The sequence below is a fragment of the Arabidopsis thaliana genome, chromosome 4, assembly GCF_000001735.4.
Source record: "Arabidopsis thaliana chromosome 4, partial sequence".
Lineage (NCBI taxonomy): Eukaryota > Viridiplantae > Streptophyta > Magnoliopsida > Brassicales > Brassicaceae > Arabidopsis > Arabidopsis thaliana.
Window position 1 is genome coordinate 9,527,577 of NC_003075.7, and position 19,807 is coordinate 9,547,383.

The 19,807-nt window shown below is 38.5% G+C and overlaps 5 protein-coding genes, 3 long non-coding RNA genes, 1 other non-coding gene and 1 pseudogene across 20 annotated transcripts; 4 read left to right on the plus strand and 6 right to left on the minus strand.

Annotated features, from left to right (window-relative positions):
- Nucleotides 1-925: 925 nt before the first annotated feature.
- On the minus strand, nt 926-1,323 carry AT4G06450. Its single transcript, NR_142017.1, has one exon. It is a non-coding gene; the product is annotated as an other RNA (long non-coding RNA).
- On the plus strand, nt 926-1,631 carry AT4G06455. Its single transcript, NR_142018.1, has 2 exons — nt 926-1,047; nt 1,307-1,631. It is a non-coding gene; the product is annotated as an other RNA (long non-coding RNA).
- A 356-nt stretch (nt 1,632-1,987) lies between these two features.
- Nucleotides 1,988-2,539, minus strand: AT4G16930 (Toll-Interleukin-Resistance (TIR) domain-containing protein; the record flags this gene model as incomplete). Its single annotated transcript, NM_117796.1, has 2 exons — nt 1,988-2,279; nt 2,367-2,539. 2 exons carry the CDS (start codon nt 2,537-2,539, stop codon nt 1,988-1,990), a joined length of 465 nt encoding a protein of 154 aa, NP_193426.1.
- A 146-nt stretch (nt 2,540-2,685) lies between these two features.
- Nucleotides 2,686-2,887, plus strand: AT4G06460. The gene has a single exon (NR_142019.1). It is a non-coding gene; the product is annotated as an other RNA (long non-coding RNA).
- Nucleotides 2,888-3,122: 235 nt separating this feature from the next.
- On the plus strand, nt 3,123-3,348 carry AT4G16935 (annotated as a pseudogene; the record flags this gene model as incomplete). The annotated part of the gene is made up of 1 exon: nt 3,123-3,348.
- A 448-nt stretch (nt 3,349-3,796) lies between these two features.
- On the minus strand, nt 3,797-10,342 carry AT4G16940 (Disease resistance protein (TIR-NBS-LRR class) family; the record flags this gene model as incomplete). Of its 6 annotated transcripts, NM_001341162.1 has the most annotated exons (9): nt 9,591-10,028; nt 8,350-9,439; nt 7,904-8,224; nt 7,381-7,779; nt 6,387-7,233; nt 5,893-6,125; nt 5,577-5,782; nt 4,198-5,243; nt 3,920-4,075 (listed from the first exon to the last, which is right to left on the minus strand). In NM_001341162.1, exons 1-8 carry the CDS (start codon nt 9,932-9,934, stop codon nt 5,210-5,212), a joined length of 3,474 nt encoding a protein of 1,157 aa, NP_001328968.1. In that variant the 5' UTR covers nt 9,935-10,028. The 6 variants fall into 6 exon arrangements, with proteins under 6 accessions (NP_001328970.1, NP_001328969.1, NP_001328968.1 ...); NM_001341160.1 differs by having other exon boundaries at nt 3,797-4,075; nt 5,893-7,233; nt 9,591-10,084; NM_001341163.1 differs by having other exon boundaries at nt 4,065-4,492; nt 4,596-5,243; nt 5,893-7,233; nt 9,591-10,342.
- Nucleotides 10,343-10,496: 154 nt separating this feature from the next.
- AT4G02965 lies at nt 10,497-10,879 on the minus strand. Its single transcript, NR_143992.1, has 2 exons — nt 10,633-10,879; nt 10,497-10,517 (listed from the first exon to the last, which is right to left on the minus strand). It is a non-coding gene; the product is annotated as an uncharacterized misc_RNA (transcript).
- Nucleotides 10,657-17,179, minus strand: RPP5 (Disease resistance protein (TIR-NBS-LRR class) family). 6 transcript variants are annotated; one of them, NM_001341168.1, is made up of 9 exons: nt 16,286-16,891; nt 15,085-16,159; nt 14,606-14,899; nt 14,095-14,505; nt 13,499-13,978; nt 13,232-13,303; nt 11,936-12,961; nt 11,598-11,805; nt 11,226-11,468 (listed from the first exon to the last, which is right to left on the minus strand). In NM_001341168.1, exons 1-9 carry the CDS (start codon nt 16,762-16,764, stop codon nt 11,434-11,436), a joined length of 4,080 nt encoding a protein of 1,359 aa, NP_001328021.1. In that variant the 5' UTR covers nt 16,765-16,891; the 3' UTR covers nt 11,226-11,433. The 6 variants fall into 6 exon arrangements, with proteins under 6 accessions (NP_193428.2, NP_001328022.1, NP_001328019.1 ...); NM_117798.4 differs by having other exon boundaries at nt 10,657-11,468; nt 11,936-13,303; NM_179067.2 differs by having other exon boundaries at nt 11,226-11,805; nt 11,936-12,073; nt 12,182-13,303; nt 16,286-17,179.
- On the plus strand, nt 12,355-13,385 carry AT4G16955 (uncharacterized protein). Its single transcript, NM_001341169.1, has 3 exons — nt 12,355-12,477; nt 12,505-12,683; nt 12,786-13,385. Exons 1-3 carry the CDS (start codon nt 12,375-12,377, stop codon nt 12,885-12,887), a joined length of 384 nt encoding a protein of 127 aa, NP_001328024.1. The 5' UTR covers nt 12,355-12,374; the 3' UTR covers nt 12,888-13,385.
- Nucleotides 17,180-17,213: 34 nt separating the features above from the next.
- Nucleotides 17,214-19,764, minus strand: AT4G16957 (SUPPRESSOR OF, CONSTITUTIVE protein). Its single transcript, NM_001341170.1, has 5 exons — nt 19,117-19,764; nt 18,771-19,000; nt 18,443-18,514; nt 17,883-17,970; nt 17,214-17,648 (listed from the first exon to the last, which is right to left on the minus strand). The coding sequence occupies exons 1-3, from the start codon at nt 19,597-19,599 to the stop codon at nt 18,463-18,465; spliced, it is 765 nt and encodes a 254-aa protein (NP_001328025.1). The 5' UTR covers nt 19,600-19,764; the 3' UTR covers nt 17,214-17,648; nt 17,883-17,970; nt 18,443-18,462.
- Between the last annotated feature and the right edge of the window lie 43 nt (nt 19,765-19,807).

Below are 19,807 nucleotides of genomic sequence, written 5' to 3' on the forward strand. Positions count from 1 at the left end.
ACCTGGATTACTTCCCATAACTTCTCAAGCTTGCTACCTGGCATTGTAAGCTCTGCGACACATTCTGCATGACATTTAGACGGTAAATATTTTATTGGACAATCAATCCAAACGAGTTCAGTGAGACCAAAGATATTCCCAATAAAGAAACAATCTATGTCTTCTCTGATTGCAGTTTCGTTTAGATGGAGCTCTGAAATGTTCTTTGAAATTCGAGGGAAACATCTCAAACTTGAACATCCCCTGAGATCGAGGTGTACTCTAGAGATTCCAAGTTAACGCCGGTTGGGAGAACTTTTAGATTTTTGCATCCTTGCATTTCCAACCGCCTCAGTTTATTGAGATTCCGAATTGAAGAAGGAAGCATCACTAAACTTTTGCAATCGTTAAGTTCCAAGTGGTCAAGATTGATGGCCGTTGAAAGATCTGGAAATTCTTTCAGGTTTTCACTTCCTGACAAATCCTTCCTCACCAGACAGACTCCTTCCCACAACTTCTCAAGCTTGCTATTCTCCATTGTGAGTTTAATCAAAATTTCAGCCCTAAAATTGAAACACATACTCGTCAACGGATATTCATCCCAATATAGCAATCTGAGTTTTCGGGCCAAATAAATGAATCCCTGAGGTAAACACAATCTGCTTTCACCAGTCTCTAGCGATCGACAACTCCTTGTAAAATTTTAGAAATGTGAGATTACACATTCCTTTGAAGATTGTCCATTTACAAACAATCTATTTCTGAGATTACACTCATCGATTTCTGTTGTGTTGAAAGACATGCCTAGCACATTTTCAGTTCCTGAAAAAAAAACATTAGTATTTTACAACGGTCACAATAATCTATTACGTTATAGATGACTCTCTTCGATTCATATGGAGTAGTGTACTCAAACATGAAAATCAACTGACCCACCTTCCTTCTTAGTGGGTCCGCCACTGATCAACAAGCAAGTTCTTGATATAATCAACTTTTTGATCATTAAGTAAACACGCAATGTAAAGGAAGACTTCTTCTTACTCCTTCATTGTGCCTTCTCAGAACAGGTTTGGTTTCTGGTTCTTCACAGACTAGGATTACCACAATGTACTTTTGTTGATTGGTCTACTGTCATCACTTGGCTCCTGACCAAATCCCCTTCCCTATCAAATGCTTTGAAACGCATTTCTGCCCAAGCCACTATCTACCTGCTCTGGCGAGAAAGGAACAATCGCTTACACAATGATCTTTCCTCTTCGGTCTCTGTGATCTTTGGTCAGATTGATAGGAATATAAAGGATACTCTTCTTGCTCGTCAGTACAGGAAAGGTTGTGGGAGACTTCTATCCCAATGGTTTTCTTATAGTTAACATATCTATTCTATTGATCGATGTTTCAATCATGGCTTTTTAATTTTTTTTGGGCCTTTGAAACTGGCTGCCTTTTGGCATTGTAAATAACATTTCCACTTTCCTTCTAAGGTAATATATATTCACAAGTTATCAAAAAAAAAAAAAAAAGGGAAGACTTCTTTATCTTTGTCATCTAACTTATCGTAGCTGACTCTTAATGTTTTCTCAAATTTTCCGTCTAGACCATTTCGAACCCTAGGCAACAACTCCATCCATAGTCCTTGTCCTTTCCTCTTAATGAAGAAACCAAAAGATTGAGACATAAAGGAAGATTACCGAAAAGTTTTGCAACTTCACGAGTTAAATTCACGAAACCATCTGGTGGAGCGTTTTGCCCAAAAACACATCGACAAAACATTTGTAGAGCCAAAATTATATTTCAGATGGAAAATTCAGTTCATAAACAAGGTCAATCTTATGAGACTTGAAAAAGTTTTTTTTATCTTTACTTATCACAACAATTCTGCTTCCAATCCCAAACCATCCAGTTTGTGCCACCAAGGTCTTTAATAGCTCAAGATCATCAACATCGTCAATAATTATAAGAACTTTCTTGTGCTTTAACCTTTGTTCCACCGCACATAAATGCAAAACCTTTATGTCCTTTTGACATAAAATTTCTGATAAAACCTGTTCTTCTCGGTTGGTTTATAAGTTACGAAAGCGCGAAGGGGGAATTGGCTAGAGAGTTGACTGAAAAGAGCTCTTCCTAGGGTACTCTTACCAATCCCTACCATTCTAGCTTCTTCAGATTCCAAGCACAACAATGAACTCAATCTCTCTAAATGAGCTTCAACACCAACGAAATCACCTAAATCACTCGATGGTGTTATGAGCTTATTCGGAACATCGTTGGAAATTGTTTCAATCATGTTTGCTTCATTACACCTAAAAATCAATACTCAAATGTCAGCAATGAACACTACAATCGGAGTCTTAAGCCTAATCAAACAAAAATTTGAAAAAAAAAAATACCAGTTTCGAGAATCCTCTCCAGCCATATTTGCCACATCTGCTAGAGCTTTCCTACACCTTTGTTTCTCATCATCTGTTTTGTTCTTGCATGTCTCTTCAAAGACCTTTCCAAATTCTCCGGTCTGTTTCCTAACATCAGAATGATCAACCTCGTAGAAAATCGGAGTCACCATTTGATCCAAGTTTTTAAAGCACTTGTGGATCTCAACCAATTCATTCAAGCACTAGGTGGAAGAAGCATATATACTTGTTAGAGAAGACGACGATTGAGATCCTCGATTCTCTTATAGCCAATAAAAGCTCTGGGCCGATTGGGCGGCTTCTCTCGATCTCATGGTCGATGTGTATTGATTGATCTGCGATCAAGCTTCTTAAGTAGATGGATGATGAATGAATTACGGACATCTTCATCGCTGAAGCTCGGAAAAACGACGTATCTCTTGCTGCGAGAAGAAGAAGATACTCTAAACCTCGACAATGACTATACGACTGGGGATGAGATGGATCTGGATGAGGAGAATGAAGATGAAGAACAAGCAGGCCTAGATTCACTTGCTAGTACAGCTAATAACAAGGTGAAAGGTAGACGTAGACGTAAGCGTTTCAAAGTGCTTAATAATTAGAGATAATTTTAGTACCACAAGGATAATTTTAGTACCATTGGAACTAAACTGGAAGATCATTATGAGTGATGTGCAATGCAAATACTGCAATCATACTTATTGCTTAGACCTACGTAGAAGTGGTACAACTACTATGTTGCGTCACATGAGAGTTTGCTCAAAGACTCCTGGAAGTACACCTGCAACTGGAATAAAAAGCTTGATATGATGGTGTTTAGGGAGATGATTGGATTAGATTAGCAATAATTGAGCATGATTTGCCTTTTTCTTTTGTTGAGGACAAAATAATTAGAGAGACATTTCTCTATGCTAATTCTAGCATATAATTTTGGAGTAGGAACACCGCAACTTTTGATTTCAAGTATTGGACCGAGCTAATGGACATGGACAGTCCATTTCGACAGCTCTAGCTTTGGATGAGACTTGATGGTTTGGAATTGGAGTTGACTCCTTCACAAAGTTTTAATAGTTCTTCCTTGCATGACACGGAAAAGGCTATCTCCTTTTTTCACCACCTGAAGGGTTGCTTCTTGTACTGGTCACATGTTTGGCCGAGGTTAAGTCACACGCTATTGAATCAGCGATCCAACACTTTTTTTTTTTTTTGTTGTTGTTGTTAATTCTCTTGTGAATTTGCAATATACAATTTTGTTTACCCAAATTCTAATTTATTCTTTGCTTTAAAACAAAAAAAAACTTTGCTCACATACATGTTATCATTATCGTCGAGATATATGTTTTTTTAATAAAGACAAAGACTATTTTGGGTAGTACCTGACCTGAGTCAAGTATGTAAAACCCTAAGATCACAAATTCAATGTCTTTTCGACTAAAACAGATAAACAGTACGGTACAATACAAAACATCCCAATGATATCTTTCCAGAATATAATGTGCTATGGCTTTTTGAAAGATGTATTTATTCTTTTAGGAAAAGCAAAATTCTCAAAGAAGCAAAGACAGATAAGTAAGAACAGAGTGCTTCACTTTCAGCTAAAGAAGAAATTACAAACATTTTCATCAGGCTCCGGAGTTGGAGACCTAAATGGATTCTAGACTTCTGGTTCTCCAAAAGCTCTCCGTTACCTGAAGAAAAGATGGCTTGCGTTAAAGCTATGTAATCGTCTTGTCATTATCAGTATAGTCATGGTCAATCCCAAGTTGATCCTAAAACAGAACAAAACAGAACTGGAAGATGTTTTGATTACATTAAAAAGTTGATAAGCTCTGGGAACAACGAAGGATCCGCGGTAGGTGTTTCTATATATTGTTGTTCAGTTATCATTGGATCAATACACAAAACTTCTTCCTCTAGACATGGTTGGGAAAGACACAACGATGCTCCATCAACATGAACGTTGCTAGAAGAAACTGATGAAAACCTGGGTGGAAGAACTCCCCTGCCAATAACGAAAGCTCCAGATTTGTAGCGGTCAATTCTGTGTCCGCTTCTATTTGGCCACTTGGTAAGTTGATATATTCTTCAGATGTTCCTATTATCATCTGCATTATAAACCAAACTATCTATCCTACGAAACTGTTCATCCTCCAAAAAAATCAAGAGACAGCTATGCAACTTTCAGATCAAAACTGGCAAAAGGCTTACCCGCATCCGCTTCTTGCTTCTCCCAGTCTCTACTACAACATCAACTTTTTCTACAGACTATTGGTTGTCCTCTTTTTCAGGAGAGACATTCAAAATTCGTACACCGCATCCCTTTATGCTCTCCTTGGGAATAAACACAAATTCCAAATTGTTGTCTGATTTAGATGGAACGTCTATAGGCGGGAACTTGAAGGAACCCAAAACCATATGATCCGTATTACACAACGTCATCGTACCATGAAATACTGTCTCCCAAATATGTAGGAACTTCTCCACCTGGTAGGACCGTCTTGACGTATGATCGTAGGATGAGTTCCTGCGCATCTCCATCCAATTTGAAACAATTAAGGAGATAGAAATATTCTCTTCTCATCAAGTCGGCCATTTGATGGCCGTGCTTGTTTAAATTTACTGTCAATGGTTTCTAGGAAATGCGAAAGCGTTAAAGAAGCAACCACAAGGATGTAAGAACAGAGTACTTCTGCCTTCAGCCTTCAGCTAAAGAAGAAATTGCAAACATTATCATGCTCTGGAGTTGGACTCTTTAACGGATTCTGGTTTTTTTTAAGTAGTAACCCCTGCAGGAAATTATTGCTTTGATAAGCCAAACTCCACTAAGAGCTTGATGCGCTTGATGAGCTTGATGACCTGTCCAACAAGCAAGAAAAGAGTCAATGTTGAGAGTTGAAAGTATATATAGAGTCTCTAATCTCTGAGAGGTTATTCAATTAGTGAATTGGTGTGTTTGTTAAGACTCCTGCATGAGTCTCTTGGGTTGAGGATTCAGAGCCCGAAACTCTGCAATTCTCTTCATTGTGTGACAGATTCTTTGATAGATCAATAAAAGATTGCTTGTTTATTCTTGTCAAGCTTGTGTGAAAAACCTATGAAATCATCTTTTCATTATCACTATAGTCATGGTCGATCCCAAGTGATCCTATAACACAAAAAAAAAACAGAATAGTAAGATGTTTCAGTTACCATAACTCCCACTCCCAATCCACATTAGCTATATGAATTTGTGCATCTTGTTGTTCAGTAATCATGGAATCAACACACAAAGCTTCCCCCTCCAGCCATGGATTAAAAGAAACTGATGATGATTCTCCCCACCCTAACGGAACAGTGTCTGTTACTATTTGGCCACAGGGTAAGTTGAAATATTTTTCAGAGTTTCCTAATGTCATCTGTATAATAAACCAAAAGATGGATTCTTTTAGATAGTTCATCCCTGAAAAAAAACAATCAAGAGATAGCTTTAATAGTTTTCAGTTCAAAATAATGGCAAAAGGCTTACCCGCATCCGCTTCTTGCTACTTTCAGTCTCTACATCATCACATTTTTCTCCAGACTGTTGGTGGTACTCTGTTACAGAGTCTCCATCACTATCATCCGGAGATTCTGTTTCAGAGCTTCCCTCACTATCATCCGGAGATGTAGACACATTCAAGAGTCGTATGCCGCATCTTTTTACTCTCGTCCCGTTAAACTTAAATTCCACATCATTGACGTCTAATTTAGATAGAAGACCTGTAGGCTGGAACTTGAAGGAACACAAAACTAGATGATCCGTCTTACACATCATTTCCATGCCCTCATATATTGTATGTCTATAATGTTCGCCATTGAACTGAAAGAGTACGTCCATGCATGCAAAAGAATGGGTTATAGGTTCAACCACGAGACAAGCATTAAATCGCAAGAATTTATGAGAAAGAGAGCTCTGAGGCAAAGTGACAGTTAGGGAATTTCCATAAGCTTGATGCTTAAAATATGTAGGCACTTCTCCACCTGGTAAGACCATAGTCGTCTTGAAGCATGATCCTAGGATAAGTTCTCGCGCAGCTCTATCCAATTTGAAGCAATTCTGGAATTTAAAATATATTTCTCCATACTCATCCTCGTCATCCTCATCCTCGTCATACTCATACTCATACTCATCCTCGTCATCCTCATCCTTGTCACATTTAGGTCTCTTTTCGACCTTATTTATCTTTTCATTGTTTTGATCTTCCATTGTTGTCACCGGATCACTCAACGCTGTGATGACACCTCCACAGTCTGTAAAGTCGACCTTCATAAGCCTTGTCAGTCTGAAAATGTTCGGGGATATGTTTTTCAACATTTTGCAACCACTCATATTTAGTACCTTGAGCCTCGAAAATTTCTCAATGAAGCAGGGAACTTGTTCAATGGCGGTGTCAGCTAGATTGAGTTCTTGAATACTAGTTGAAATCTGAGGAAATCTTCTCAACGACTTGCAACCACGCATCGATAATTCCATGAGCCTCGAGAAATTCTCAAAACATGGAACTTCTTCAATGGCAGTGTCATCTAGATTGAGTACTGCAATACTTTTTGAAATCTGAGGGATAAATCTCAAACTTGAGCACCCTTTGAGATGGACTGTATGGAGAGATGACAAGTTGATATCCATAGGAAGAACCTTCAGCCCTGTGCATTCTTCCATATTTAACGTGTATAATTTTTGGAGATTCCCAATTGTAGAAGGTAACATCACCAAACTTTTGCAATTTGAGAGATCCAAAATCTCCAGATTGGTGGCCTTTGAAAGGTCTGGAATTTCTATCATGTTTTCACATTCTGACAGATCCACCCTCTTGAGTTTCCCAAGCGACTGAAACAGAGTAAAACATTGTTATGCTTTTCTTTTTTCTGAATGTAAAACGTTGTTATGCTTTAATCATTGTCAATACTATATCTGTTTAGTGTTATAATCAAGAACAAGACATAATTTTGTATATAATACACGTATAAATCGTACCTGGACGCCTTCCCATAGCTTCTCAAGCATGTTGTTGCCTCTCACTGTGAGGTTTTTGAGATGTTCTGGGCGAAATTTACTTGGATTACATCTCCTAAGGCAATCGAGATAATCGAGTCCAGGGAGATTCTTGTTCCATAAACAATCTGCTACCTCGATCTCAATTTCATCTGTAAAGATGAAACTTTGCATTATAATCTCAGGGAAATTTCTCAACCGGGGGCATAGTAGGAGATTGAGGAACTTAAGAGATTCCGAGTTGAGAGGACTTGGAAAACTTTCTAGCACTTCGCAGTTACAAAGATCTAATTCCTCGAGGTTTGTGGCTAAAGAAAGATCTGGAATTTCTTTCAAATTGTTGGAATTCCTCAAATTCATCTTCTTGAGACTTCCAAGAGGCTGAAAACAACATATGGAAAAAGAGAATAACACAGATTTATTTAGATTGTTTAACAAATAAATTAATAAAAATAACACAGTTCTGTTTTCAAATAGACAACTCGAAACAATAAAGAATTAGTACCTGAGTTCCATTCCACAGCTTCTCAAGGGCACTATTCTCCATTCTGAGTTCAACCAGATACTCAGCCTTAAAATTAGAAGGCAAACGCTTCAATGGACAATTTTCCCACCGTAGCCATTTGAGTTTACGTGGCAAGTAAACGAGGCCGTTAGGTAGACGCAATCTGGTTTCTCTCGGTTGCCACCAGTAATGATCATGAATATTTAGAAATTGGAGATTAAGCATGCCTTGGAACGAGTTTTCATCTATTGAAATAAATGGCTTATCGATTTGTGAATCTGATGACGTGCTGAAATCTATTCCGAGCAATTTTTCAGTGCCCTGACAAAAAAAAAAAACCCAAAGAAAACTGTTATCCTCAAGTACCAAACTAAATCAATGTTTTTAACATCAAAAGCCAATCGTTGAATTAATATAAAGTGGTGCATTAAGCTGCAAAAACTTACGGTATTATCGGTAAATACGTCTAGAATTTCCTCAGCATTCTCCAGAAATCGACGTTTTCCAGGATTACCATTAGACTCTTCACGATCAATTTCTGTAGCCAACTTCTGAAGCAAATTGTGCATCTCTATAGTATCATTCGGTGTTAAACGTATGAGGGACTTATCATCCAACGTTTTGAGCCTAATGTTAACATTAACACCATCTCCGAGGAAGTCTTTGATGGATTTGACTTTCCAACCATTGAATAACCATGCAATGTAATGGAATATATCTTGATCTTTTGGATCTAATCTAACGTAGCTGACTCTTAATGTTTTCATAATATCTCTGTTCAAACCATTTTGGAGCTCAGCCAGCATCTCCATCCACTCTTCTTTGCTCCTTCGTTTTAAAGACGAACCAAGGACACTGAGACCCAAAGGAAGATTACCGGCAAGCTTTGCAACTTCAAATGCTAGTTCCTTAAAATCATCAGGTGGAGAGTATTTCCCAAAAGCATATTGGCATATCATCTTAAGAGCAAGACCTTGAGATGGGAGCTTCACCTCATATATAAGGTCAATCTCATGAGCCTTGAGAAGTTGCCTATCTTGAGTGATCACAATTATTCTGCTTCCAGATCCAAACCATTCAGCTTTTCCCACCAAGGTCCTAAGAAACTCTAGATTATCCACATCATCAAGAAGGATAAGAACTTTCTTGTGCTTCAACCTTTGCTCCACCACACCAAAATGCTCTATCTTTATGTCCTTTTGACCTAAGATTTCCGAGAGAAGTTCTTTTTCCCAACTCAACTTCATGCCAGAGACGTCACTACCACTGGTGCTTTTATAAGTTATGAAAGCGCGATGGTGGAACTGGCTAGAGAGTTGACTGAAAAGAGCTCTTCCTATAGTACTCTTACCAATCCCTGACTGTCCCCAAATCCCGACCATTATTCTAGCTTCCTTGGATTCCAAGCACAGTTTTAATTTTATTGCCTCTATATGATCCTCAATTCCGACTAAGTCACCAAAACCCTTTGGCAGAGGAAAAAGTTTATTCGAAACATCATTAGCTATCTTTACAACCATGGCTGCTTCACTAGGCCTAATAACAATAGTCAAAATTGTGTCAATAAAGAGGCACCCCTAAAAGCACAATCGAAGATTCGAAGTGAACGCCAAGAAAAGAAAAAAAAAAGTACAGTTTTGCAATAATTATAAACACTCATAGAAATAGTGGAATAAATAAAACATACCCGTTCCGAAGATCCTCCCCGGCTAAATTTGATATATCTGTGAGAGCTTTAACCCATCTTTGTTTCTGATCCTCTGGTTTGTCCTCGCATGTCTTTTTAAAGACATCGCCAAAGCCACCGATCTGTTTTCTAACATGAGAAGGATCAACGCCGTAGAAAACCGGAATCACCATTTGATCCAAGTCTTTGTCCTTGTGACACTTGTGGATCTCCACCAATTCATTCAAGCACCACGTGGAAGAAGCATAGTTCTCAGAGAAGATAACTATTGAGATCCTCGCTTCTCTAATGGCCGTTATAAGCTCATCGGCGATTATGCAGCTTCTCACGATGCCGTGATCCATGAATGTATTGATTGATCTGCGGTCGAGCGCCTCGATTAGATGGCTGAGGAACGTTTTGCGAACATCTACCCCACTGAAGCTTGGGAAAACGTCGTATCTCCGGCTACTAGGAGAAGAAGAAGAAGAAGAAGAAGATGAGCTCAGGGTCGTGGTGGAGGTCGGTGGTTGTGGCCAGTGGGTGGGAAGGGTGGAAGCTAGTTTGTATGTATGGGGCTGAGGTGGTGCTGAGTTATGTTGTAATCACTGTTTTTTACTCTGAGTGTAGGAAACGCCATGGTAGCAGTGATGCAATTGTTGCTGATGAGGTTGCTATTTAAAACTTTTTTGTTGTTGATAGTTCTCTTGTGAAATTGTGAAATACATTTTTGTTTACCAAGATTATGATTTATTCATTGCTTTAAAGAGAGGAAAATAACATTTCGTAGAGAGAGATATGTGTTTCAACAGACAAGACTGTTATATTCACATCTTTCAGGAGAAGCGAAATTTTCAAAGAAGCAAAACAGAGAAGTAAGAATAGAGTACTTCTGTTCTGGACATGGAACCATAAAAGGTTTCTAGCTGTCAGTAAGTGTTCCATCATCTGCAGGAGAAAATGGCTTGTGTGAAAAACTAAGAAATCGTCTTGTCATTACCAGTATAGTCATGGTCGATCCCATGTTCATTATGAAACAGAGTTGTAATACGTTTCAGGTCACCTTAACAATGTGATAAGCTGTGGAGACGGCTAAGGATCCAGGAAAGGAATCTTAACAATGTGATGGTGTGAATTCAGTCAAGGCAGATCTTAACTGATCAGGGTCAGCAGTGAAAGGTGTCGTCCCCATCAGACCAAACGTCTATCATCTTAGGCCCTCGATGCAAAGATCTGAAGCAAACCAATTCAGTCAAGAACAGCCCCAGAGAATGAGCTTCCTATCCTAGATGTTCTAGTGAGTAGTTCAGGCCTACAACTTTCACTCTTTATCATATAATTAAAGAGTGCAGCGGGATGGGGGAACAGCAGCGACATGTTTTCTCATCGACGTAGGATAGCTGGATGATACTTCATGGTTTGGAAGTGGACCAGACAATGTCTCCTGCAGAAAGTTTAAAAGCTCTTTCCTTCAGCTGATGGATTGTTCCTTATGCTGGTCACATCTTTGGCCAAAGTTAGGCCAAAAACGCTTCTGCCTTTTGGCTATTGAATCAGCAATGCAAATGTTGTTGATGACAAGGATCTTGCTATTTAAAATTAGTTCCAACACACTCTTGTTGTCAATTCTTTTGTGAATTTGCGATATACATTTTTGTTTACGCAAAGTCTGATTTCTCTATTCATTGCTAATAAAGAGAAAAACAACCTGTGCTAATATACACATTGAGATCTATGTTTCAAAGAAAAGGCAGACAAAATGTTCAAAGCAAACAGAGTGTTTCTGCATTCAGATAAAGAAGAAATTACAAACACTTTCAGGCTCCGGAGTTGGATGATTAAACGGAATTTGGTTCTCCAAATATCATTCTGCAGAATAAAATGATCTCCATGTACCATCTATCAATAAAAAATGGCTTGTGTCAAAACCTATGAAATCGTCTTGTTATCATTATAGATATATAATCATGGTCGATCCCAAGTTATCCTAAAACAGACCAAAACAGAATGATAAGATGCTTCAGTTACCAGAAACAGGATCCAAGAAAGGAATGTCTTCATCTTGTTCTTTAGTTATCATATAATCAACAGACAAAGCTTCCCCCTCTAGAGATGTTGATGATGATGCTTCTCCCTCCCCTAACGAAAGCTCCATATTTAGAGCGGCCAATCCTGTGTCTGCTACAATTTGGTCACCGGCTAAGTTGATATATTCTTCAGATGTTCCCGATGTCATCTGCATTATAAATCAAACGATCGATTCTATTAAATAGTCTGTCTCTATGGTATTTCGATCCTGGAAAATCAAATCAAAAGTCAAAATATAGCTTTATAATTTTCAGCTCTAATCAAAAGTCAAAAGATACCCGCATCCGCTTCTTGCTTCTCGTAGTCTGTTGGTTGTACTCTGTTTCTTGAGAGACATACATGAGTCGTACACCGCATTCTTTGATCCTATTGGAGCAACAAAACTTAAACTCCACATCGTTGAAAGTCATTTCAGACTCGAACTTGAAGGAACAGAAAAACAGATGATCCGTCTTACAAAACTCCAGTTCTTCATCTTCCAAAAATGATTTCTGATACTGTTTGCCATTGAAGCCAAAGTTTACCTCCAAATATCGATAAAAACCCTTGCCCTCGGAGAGAGGGTCAACCACGAGACAAGCCTTAAATCGCAAGAAGGATTGAGAAAGAGAGCTCCGAGGTAAAGTGACAGTTAGGGAATCTCCATAAGCTCGATACGTGAAATACTTAGGGATTTCTCCACCTGGTAAGGCCACAGGCTTGAAGCATGATCGTAGGATGAGCTCTCGCGCATCTCTATCCAATTTGAAGCAATTACGGAAGCTAAAATATTCAGTACCTAAGTCCCAATCACCATCACCATACAACTCACCCCAGAAACGTTCACATGTATATTCAATGTTTTCAGATAATGGTACACAAGAAACGCTATCTTCCATTGTCGCTACCACAGTTGCATCACTCAACGCCTTGATGACACCTCTACAGTCTGTAAAGTCGGCGAACATTAGACTTCTCAGTCTGAAAATGTTTGGGGAGATGTTTTTCAACCTCTGGCAACAATACATCAGTAGTACACGGAGCCTCGTGAAATCCTCAATGCAGCAGGGAACTTCTCCAATGGCGGTGTTTTCCAGATAGAGCCATACAATATTAGTTGAAATCAGAGGAAAAGTTCTCAAACTTGAGCAACCACTGAGATCGAGGATACCCAGAGATGACAAGTTGACATCGGTTGGAAGAACCTCCAGCCCTGTGCATCTTTTCATGTACAAACGTCTCAAATTTTGAAGATTCCCAATTGTAGAAGGAAGTGTCACCAAACTTTTGCAGTTGTTGAGTATCAAAGACTCGAGCTTGGTGGCCTTTGAAAGATCTAGAATTTCTTCAATGGCGGTGTTTTCCAGATAGAGCCATTTGATACTCTTTGAAATCAGAGGAAAAGTTCTCAAACTTGAGCAACCACTGAGATCGAGGGTTTCGAGAGATGACAAGTTGACATCGGTTGGAAGAACCTCCAGCCCTGTGCATTCTTTCATTTCCAACCTCACCAATTTTTGGAGATTCCCAATAGTAGAAGGAAGTGTCACCAAACTTTTGCAGTTGTTGAGATATAAATGCTTCAGATTGGTGGCCTTTGAAAGATCTGGAATTTCTGTCAGGTTTTCAGATTCTGACAGATCCATCTCTTCGAGACTTCCAAGCGACTGAAAAAAACATTATCGATGATAATCATTTTAATTTTATACCTATATATGTTTAAAATTATAATTAAACATTATTACGTATGTATGTAAGACATAACCGTGGATCGACCACAAGCCATAAAAACAAATTTGGGTATACTTAATTAGTTATATAACAGAAGGTAAACAAAAATCAGCATAGCATTAACAATGTACCTGGATGCCTTCCCATAGCTTCTCATGCTTGTAGCACCTCACATTGAGAAAAACGAGATATTCTGGGCGAAATTCACAAGGCATACATCTCATAAGGCAGTCGAGATAATCTAGTCCAGCAGGGAGATTCTTGTTCCAGAAACAATCTTCTACCACGATCTCATTTCTCCCTTCCGGAAAGTCAACGTCTGAACATCCCATTTTGATTGCTGGGAAATTTCTCAAATTCGGGCATCCAGTGAGATTGAGGTACTCGAGAGATTCCAAGTTGAGATCGGTTGGAAAACTCTCTAGCTTTTTGCAATCACTAATATCTAAATAGATAAGTTTAATGGCATTCTGCATCGAGGAAGGAAATGTCACCAAGGATTCGCATTTACAAATATCTACTTCCTCGAGGTTTATGGCTAAAGAAAGATCTGGAATCTCTTTCAAATATTTGGAACCACGCAGAAACATCTGCTTGAGTCTTCCAAGTGGCTAATAACAAAATAGGGGAAAAGAGAGTACACACGTTAGTGAACATTTTAAACAGATTCATTTTAGTTTTTCTAACAGATTTATGTTTAGAAATTGATCACTAATAGAATTAGTACCTGAGTTCCATCCCACAGCTTCTCAAGGTCACTATTCTCCATTCTGAGTTTAACCAGATACTCAACCTTAAAATTAGAATGCAAACGCTTCAATGGACAATTATTCCACAATAGCAATCTGAGTTTACTAGGGAAATAAACGATGCCCTGAGTGCCTTCCACACGTGAGCAATCAACTGATAGATATTCGAGATTACACATGCCTTCTAATGATTTTAAATCTATTAATATCACCCCCGAACAATGTAACTTCCTCAGTTTAATGGCATTCTGAATCGAGGAAGGAAGTGTCACCAAAGATTCGCATCCTTCAAGATCTAATTCCTCGAGGTTTCTGGCATTAGAAAGATCTGGAATTTCTTTCAAATTTTTGGAACACAACAAATTCATCTTCTTGAGACTTCCAAGGGGCTGAAAACAAAATATGGAAAAAGAGAATACACACGTTCACAAATATACCACAATTTTCTGTTCTAAAAACTGACAACTAATAAAAATTTAGAATTCGTACCAGAGTTCCTTCCCACAGTTTCTCAAGCTTACTATACTTCATTATGAGGTTAACTAGATATTCCGCCTTAAAAGTAGATGGCAAAGACTTCAATGGACAATCATCCCAGTCTAGCAATCTGAGTTTAAGGGGCAAATAAACGAGGCTCTGAGGTTGACCCCCATCTGACCAATCACCAATTTTTAGATATTGGAGATTACGCATGCCTTTGAACGATTCTTTATCTATTAATAACGGCCTTGTCGAAAAATATTCCTCGAATGGCAAACGTATTCCAAGAAGAGTTTCTGTCCCCTGAAAAAAAATCCGAAGAAAACTAATATAATCTTAACAATCACAACCCTTTTTATTTTTCTGACACATCAAAGCTACATTTTAATTACGAATGAGGCAACAATTGCTTAAGTTTATCAATCCCCAAATGACGATTAAATTAATATAAAGTCATGCATTAAAACGGAGCTGCGAAAAAAACTTACAGTTTTCTCGGTCACTACTTCATGAATATCCTCAAAATTCGTCAGAAATTGACGTTTTCCAGGATTACCCTTGGACTTTGCACGATCAATTTCTCTACCCAATTTCTCTAGCAAATTGTGCATCTCTATATGTCCATCCGGTGTAATACGTATGAGGGACTTCTCAGACAACATTGTAAGCCCAACATTATCTTCAAGTAAATCTTTGACGTAACTGACCTCAAAACCATTGAATAAACACGCAATGCAAAGGAACATATCTTGATCTTTTTGATGTAATCTATCGTAGCTGACTCTTAATGTTTTCATAATATCTCCGTTCAAACCATTTCGGAGCCTAGGCATCATCTCCATCCACTCTTTTTTGCCCCTTCTTCTTAATGACGAACCCAGGACATTGAGACCCAAAGGAAGATGGCCGGCAAGCTTCGCAACTTCAAATGCTAGTTCCTTAAAATCATCAGGTGGAGAGTCTTTCCCAAAAGCAGATCGGCATAACATCGTAAGAGCAAGACCTTGAGATGGCAGCTTCACCTCATATACAAGGTCAATGTCATGAGCCTTGAGAAATTGCCTATCTTGAGTGATCACAATAATTCTGCTTCCCGATCCAAACCATTCAGCTTTTCCCACCAAGGTCTTAAGAAACTCTAGATTATCCACATCATCAAGAAGGATAAGAACTTTCTTGTGCTTCAACCTTTGCTCCACCACACCAAAATGCTCTATCTTTATGTCCTTTTGACCTAAGATTTCAGAGAGAAGTTCTTTTTCCCAACTCAACTTCATGCCAGAGACGTCACTACCACTGGTGCTTTTATAAGTTAGGAAAGCGCGAAGGGGGAATTGGATAGAGAGTTGACTGAAAAGAGCTCTTCCTATGGTACTCTTACCAATCCCTGATTGTCCCCAAATCCCGACCATTCTAGCTTCCTTGGATTCCAAGCACAATACTGATTTTATTGCCTCAATATGAGCTTCAATTCCGACGAAGTCATCAAAACACTTTGACCGAGTGATAAGTTTATTCGAAACATCATTGGATATCTTTTCAACCATATGCGCTTCATTAGGCCTAATAACAAAAGTCAATTTTGTCAATTAAGAAGCACCCCTAAAAGAAGAACCGAAGTCTATGCAAAAATATAGTTCTGAGACAATTGAAAACGCAAGCAGATATATTGGAATCATAACAACGTACCCGTTCAGAAGATCCTCTCCGGCTATATTTGCTATATCTGTGAGAGCTTGCACCCATCTTTGTTTCTGATCCCCTGGTTGTTTGTCCTTGCTGACCTCGCATGTCTTTTCAAAGACCTTTCCAAATTCGCCGGTCTGTTTTCTAACTTCCGAAGGATCAACGTCGTAGAAAACTGGAATCACCATTTGACCTAAATCATTAAAGCACTTGTGGATCTCAACCAATTCATTTAAGCACCACGTTGAAGAAGCATAGTTCTTAGAGAAGATGACGATTGAGATCCTAGCTTCTCTAATCGCCGATATAAGCTCAGGGGCGATTGTGCGGCTTCTCTCGATTCCATGATCGATGAATGTATTGATTGATTTGCCGTCGAGCGCCTCGATTAGATGGCTGAGGAACGTCTTGCGAACATCAACCCCACTGAAGCTTGGAAAAACGTCGTATCTCCGTCTGCCAGAAGAAGAAGAAGCCGCCATGGGAGATGATAGAGAGAACTCAGAGAAGAGACGAAGATTTTTAAGAGAAGTAAATCAGCAAGACATAGTGTGAGAAAGAGAGGAGAAACTTCGTCTTCCTTCCCTCCAAGACTTGCATAGAAGACTTACTGTACAAGATATTCTTTTAAGTGGCTAAAATCAAATCTCCTAACAAGACAATTGAGACGTAAATAATAAAGAAACTCGGCCCTTCCTTTCCTCGAAAGCTTTTTTACACTACATACAAAGATATTTTTGAAGATTGAATTTTTGTGGTTGTCACTGAATTATGATAAGTCTTAGTCTTTGTACAAGACAGAAATAATATTTCAATTTCTAGGCAAGTAGACAGAAACTTACATTCGTTTCCTCTACAAAGATATTTTGAAAACACAAATTTTGTGGTTATCAGTTGTCCTTGTACAAGACAGTTTATCGTAAGAATGTTATGATTGTTTAATATCTAAGTCTTGTTTCCCTATACATACATGCACACGGTTTAGGAGAATAAGTATATCGATTATGAGGATTTTAATTCAAATAATACAGTGAAAATACTAATTAACACTAACTCTCTAGTTTGCTAAATTACTCTTTTAGTTTTCAAGAATTGTATTATTAGTTTAAAGTTTGGCTTAGTGCGTCAGCCACCACTGTAGTTTTAAGGAGCATTTGGTTTCTAAGGGTTTCATGTACTGGATGGAAGAACTCGTGTCTGAGAACATCCTCTGCGCTGTTTCGTTGCCTTGGGTTAACGGTCAAACATCTATCCACGAAGTCAAGGAGCGGCCGTGGAATTGCGTCTAGAAACTCTCTGCGTTTGTGTTGAGTTCACACCATTTTCTCAACTCCAGCCCCTTGAAGTACCTTGACTCGTACAATTCCTGAAACAACAACACAAAACTCTACGTGAATTCATCTCACACGATCATCTATCTAATCATTTTGTCACTAATTTACATTTTAAAGATATATAATGCTAACGATGAAAACCCTTTTGTGATATTTGAATCCATATGCTGGTGGCAAAGAAGAACAGAGCATGTATGTTATATTCAAACCAATGCAGCAATCAAATAAATGGAGAGTTTTATCAGGGAGGTAAGATGAGATGTAACCTCAGGGAAAGAGGATTCACGGTTGTGCAGCTTGGCTACTTCCCATAATTCTTCACTGCCTCGTAGTTGCGCAATGCCCTTTATGTTCCTGGGAATGACAAGGTCGTTGTAAGACGGCAAGAAAGAAAAAAGAGTGGAATCGACTGATGGTGTATTATTTTTTTTTTCTATTATTAGGTAATTGGTACAATATCTGAAGCAAACCTGCACAAACCAATTCAGCTAAAATAAGCACCAGAGAAATTAGCTTTCACATCCTAAATGTGATAATGACTAGTTCACTCCTACAATTGTAGTCTCAGCTCTCAATGCACAAGTTTATTATATATGGAATTAATTACTAACATACACATTGAGATGTATCTGTGTTTTTAGAAAAGTCAGGACTAATTTAAAAACATTAACTAATTCAATGTCTTTTAAACTTATCCATAGATGTAAGGAAACATACAAAATCTGTCAAAAATACTTTTCCAGAATGAGCTAAATTGTGGCTTTCAAAACATGTATTTATACGAAAGCCTTAGAGAAGTAGATACAAAGATGTAAGAACAGAGTACCATGCTCTAGAGTTGGAGACTTAAAAAGGCACCAGCGACGAAGAGCTTGATGAGCCTGATGAGCCTGATGACCTATAAAAGAAGAAAGAACAGAGTCAAAGAGTCAACATTATAACTAAATATTGAGTCTTTAAAGTATATATATATAGAGAGAGAGTCTCTAATTCTGTGAGAGATTGATTATCCAATCAGTGAATTGGTGTGTTTCAGAGCCTGAAACTCTGCAGTTCTCTTCATTATAATTCAGGTTATTTGATAGATCAATAAAGATTGCTTGTCTTGTTATGCTGCAACAAAACAAAACAGAATAGTAAGATGTTTCAGTTACCATGATGCCTCAGAATCTTCGTCCCTATGCGCGATGGGAATTTCTTTAGCTTGTCGCTTAGTTATCATGGAATCAACAGAGAAAGCTTCACCCTCCAGACATGGATATGAAATTGATGACGATTCTCCCCGCCCTAATGGAAGCTCCAGATTTGGAGCGGTCAATCCTGTGTCTGTTACTGTTTGGCCACAGGGTAAGTTGAAATCTTCTTCAGAGTTTCCTAATGTCATCTGTATAATAAACCAAACTATCGATTCTTTTAGATAGTGGCCTTCCTGAAATATTAAAAAGAAAATCGAGAGATAGCTTTAATAGTTTTCAGTTCAAATTATGGCAAAAGACTTACCCGCATCCGCTTCTTGCTACTACTCTCAGTCTCTACAGCATCACATTTTTCTCCAGACTGTTGGTTGTACTCTGCTTTAGAGCTTCCATCACTATCATCCGGATATGGAGACACATGCAGGAGTTGTACGCCGCATCCTTTGATCCTCCTCCCTTTAAACTTGAATTCCACATTATCCAAGACCTTTACCTTTGGATATAGAGTATTTTTAAACTGCCGGAACTTGAAGGAACACAAAACCAGATGATCCGTCTTACACATCAGTGTCATATCAGTAGCTATTGTATGGATATAATGTTCGCCTTTGTATTGGAAGTATACATACACACTCCCATAAGAATCGGTTTGAGGTTCAACCACTACACAAGCATTGAATCGCAAAAATTTGTGAGAGAGAGATCTCCGAGGTAAAGTGATATTTACGGAATTTCCATATGCTCGATGCTTGAAATATGCAGGCACTTCTCCACCTGGTAAAACCATAGTCTTCTTGAAGCATGAACGTAGGATGAGTTCTCGTGCATCTCTATCCAATTTGAAGCAATTCTGGAAGTTAAAATAGTTTCTTCCATACCAATAATTATCTTCATCCTCATCCTCCTCCTCATCATCCTCCTCCTCATCCTCGTCCTCATCCTCATCATCGTCATCGTCATCTTCATCCTCCTCATCCTCATCCTCATCCTCATCC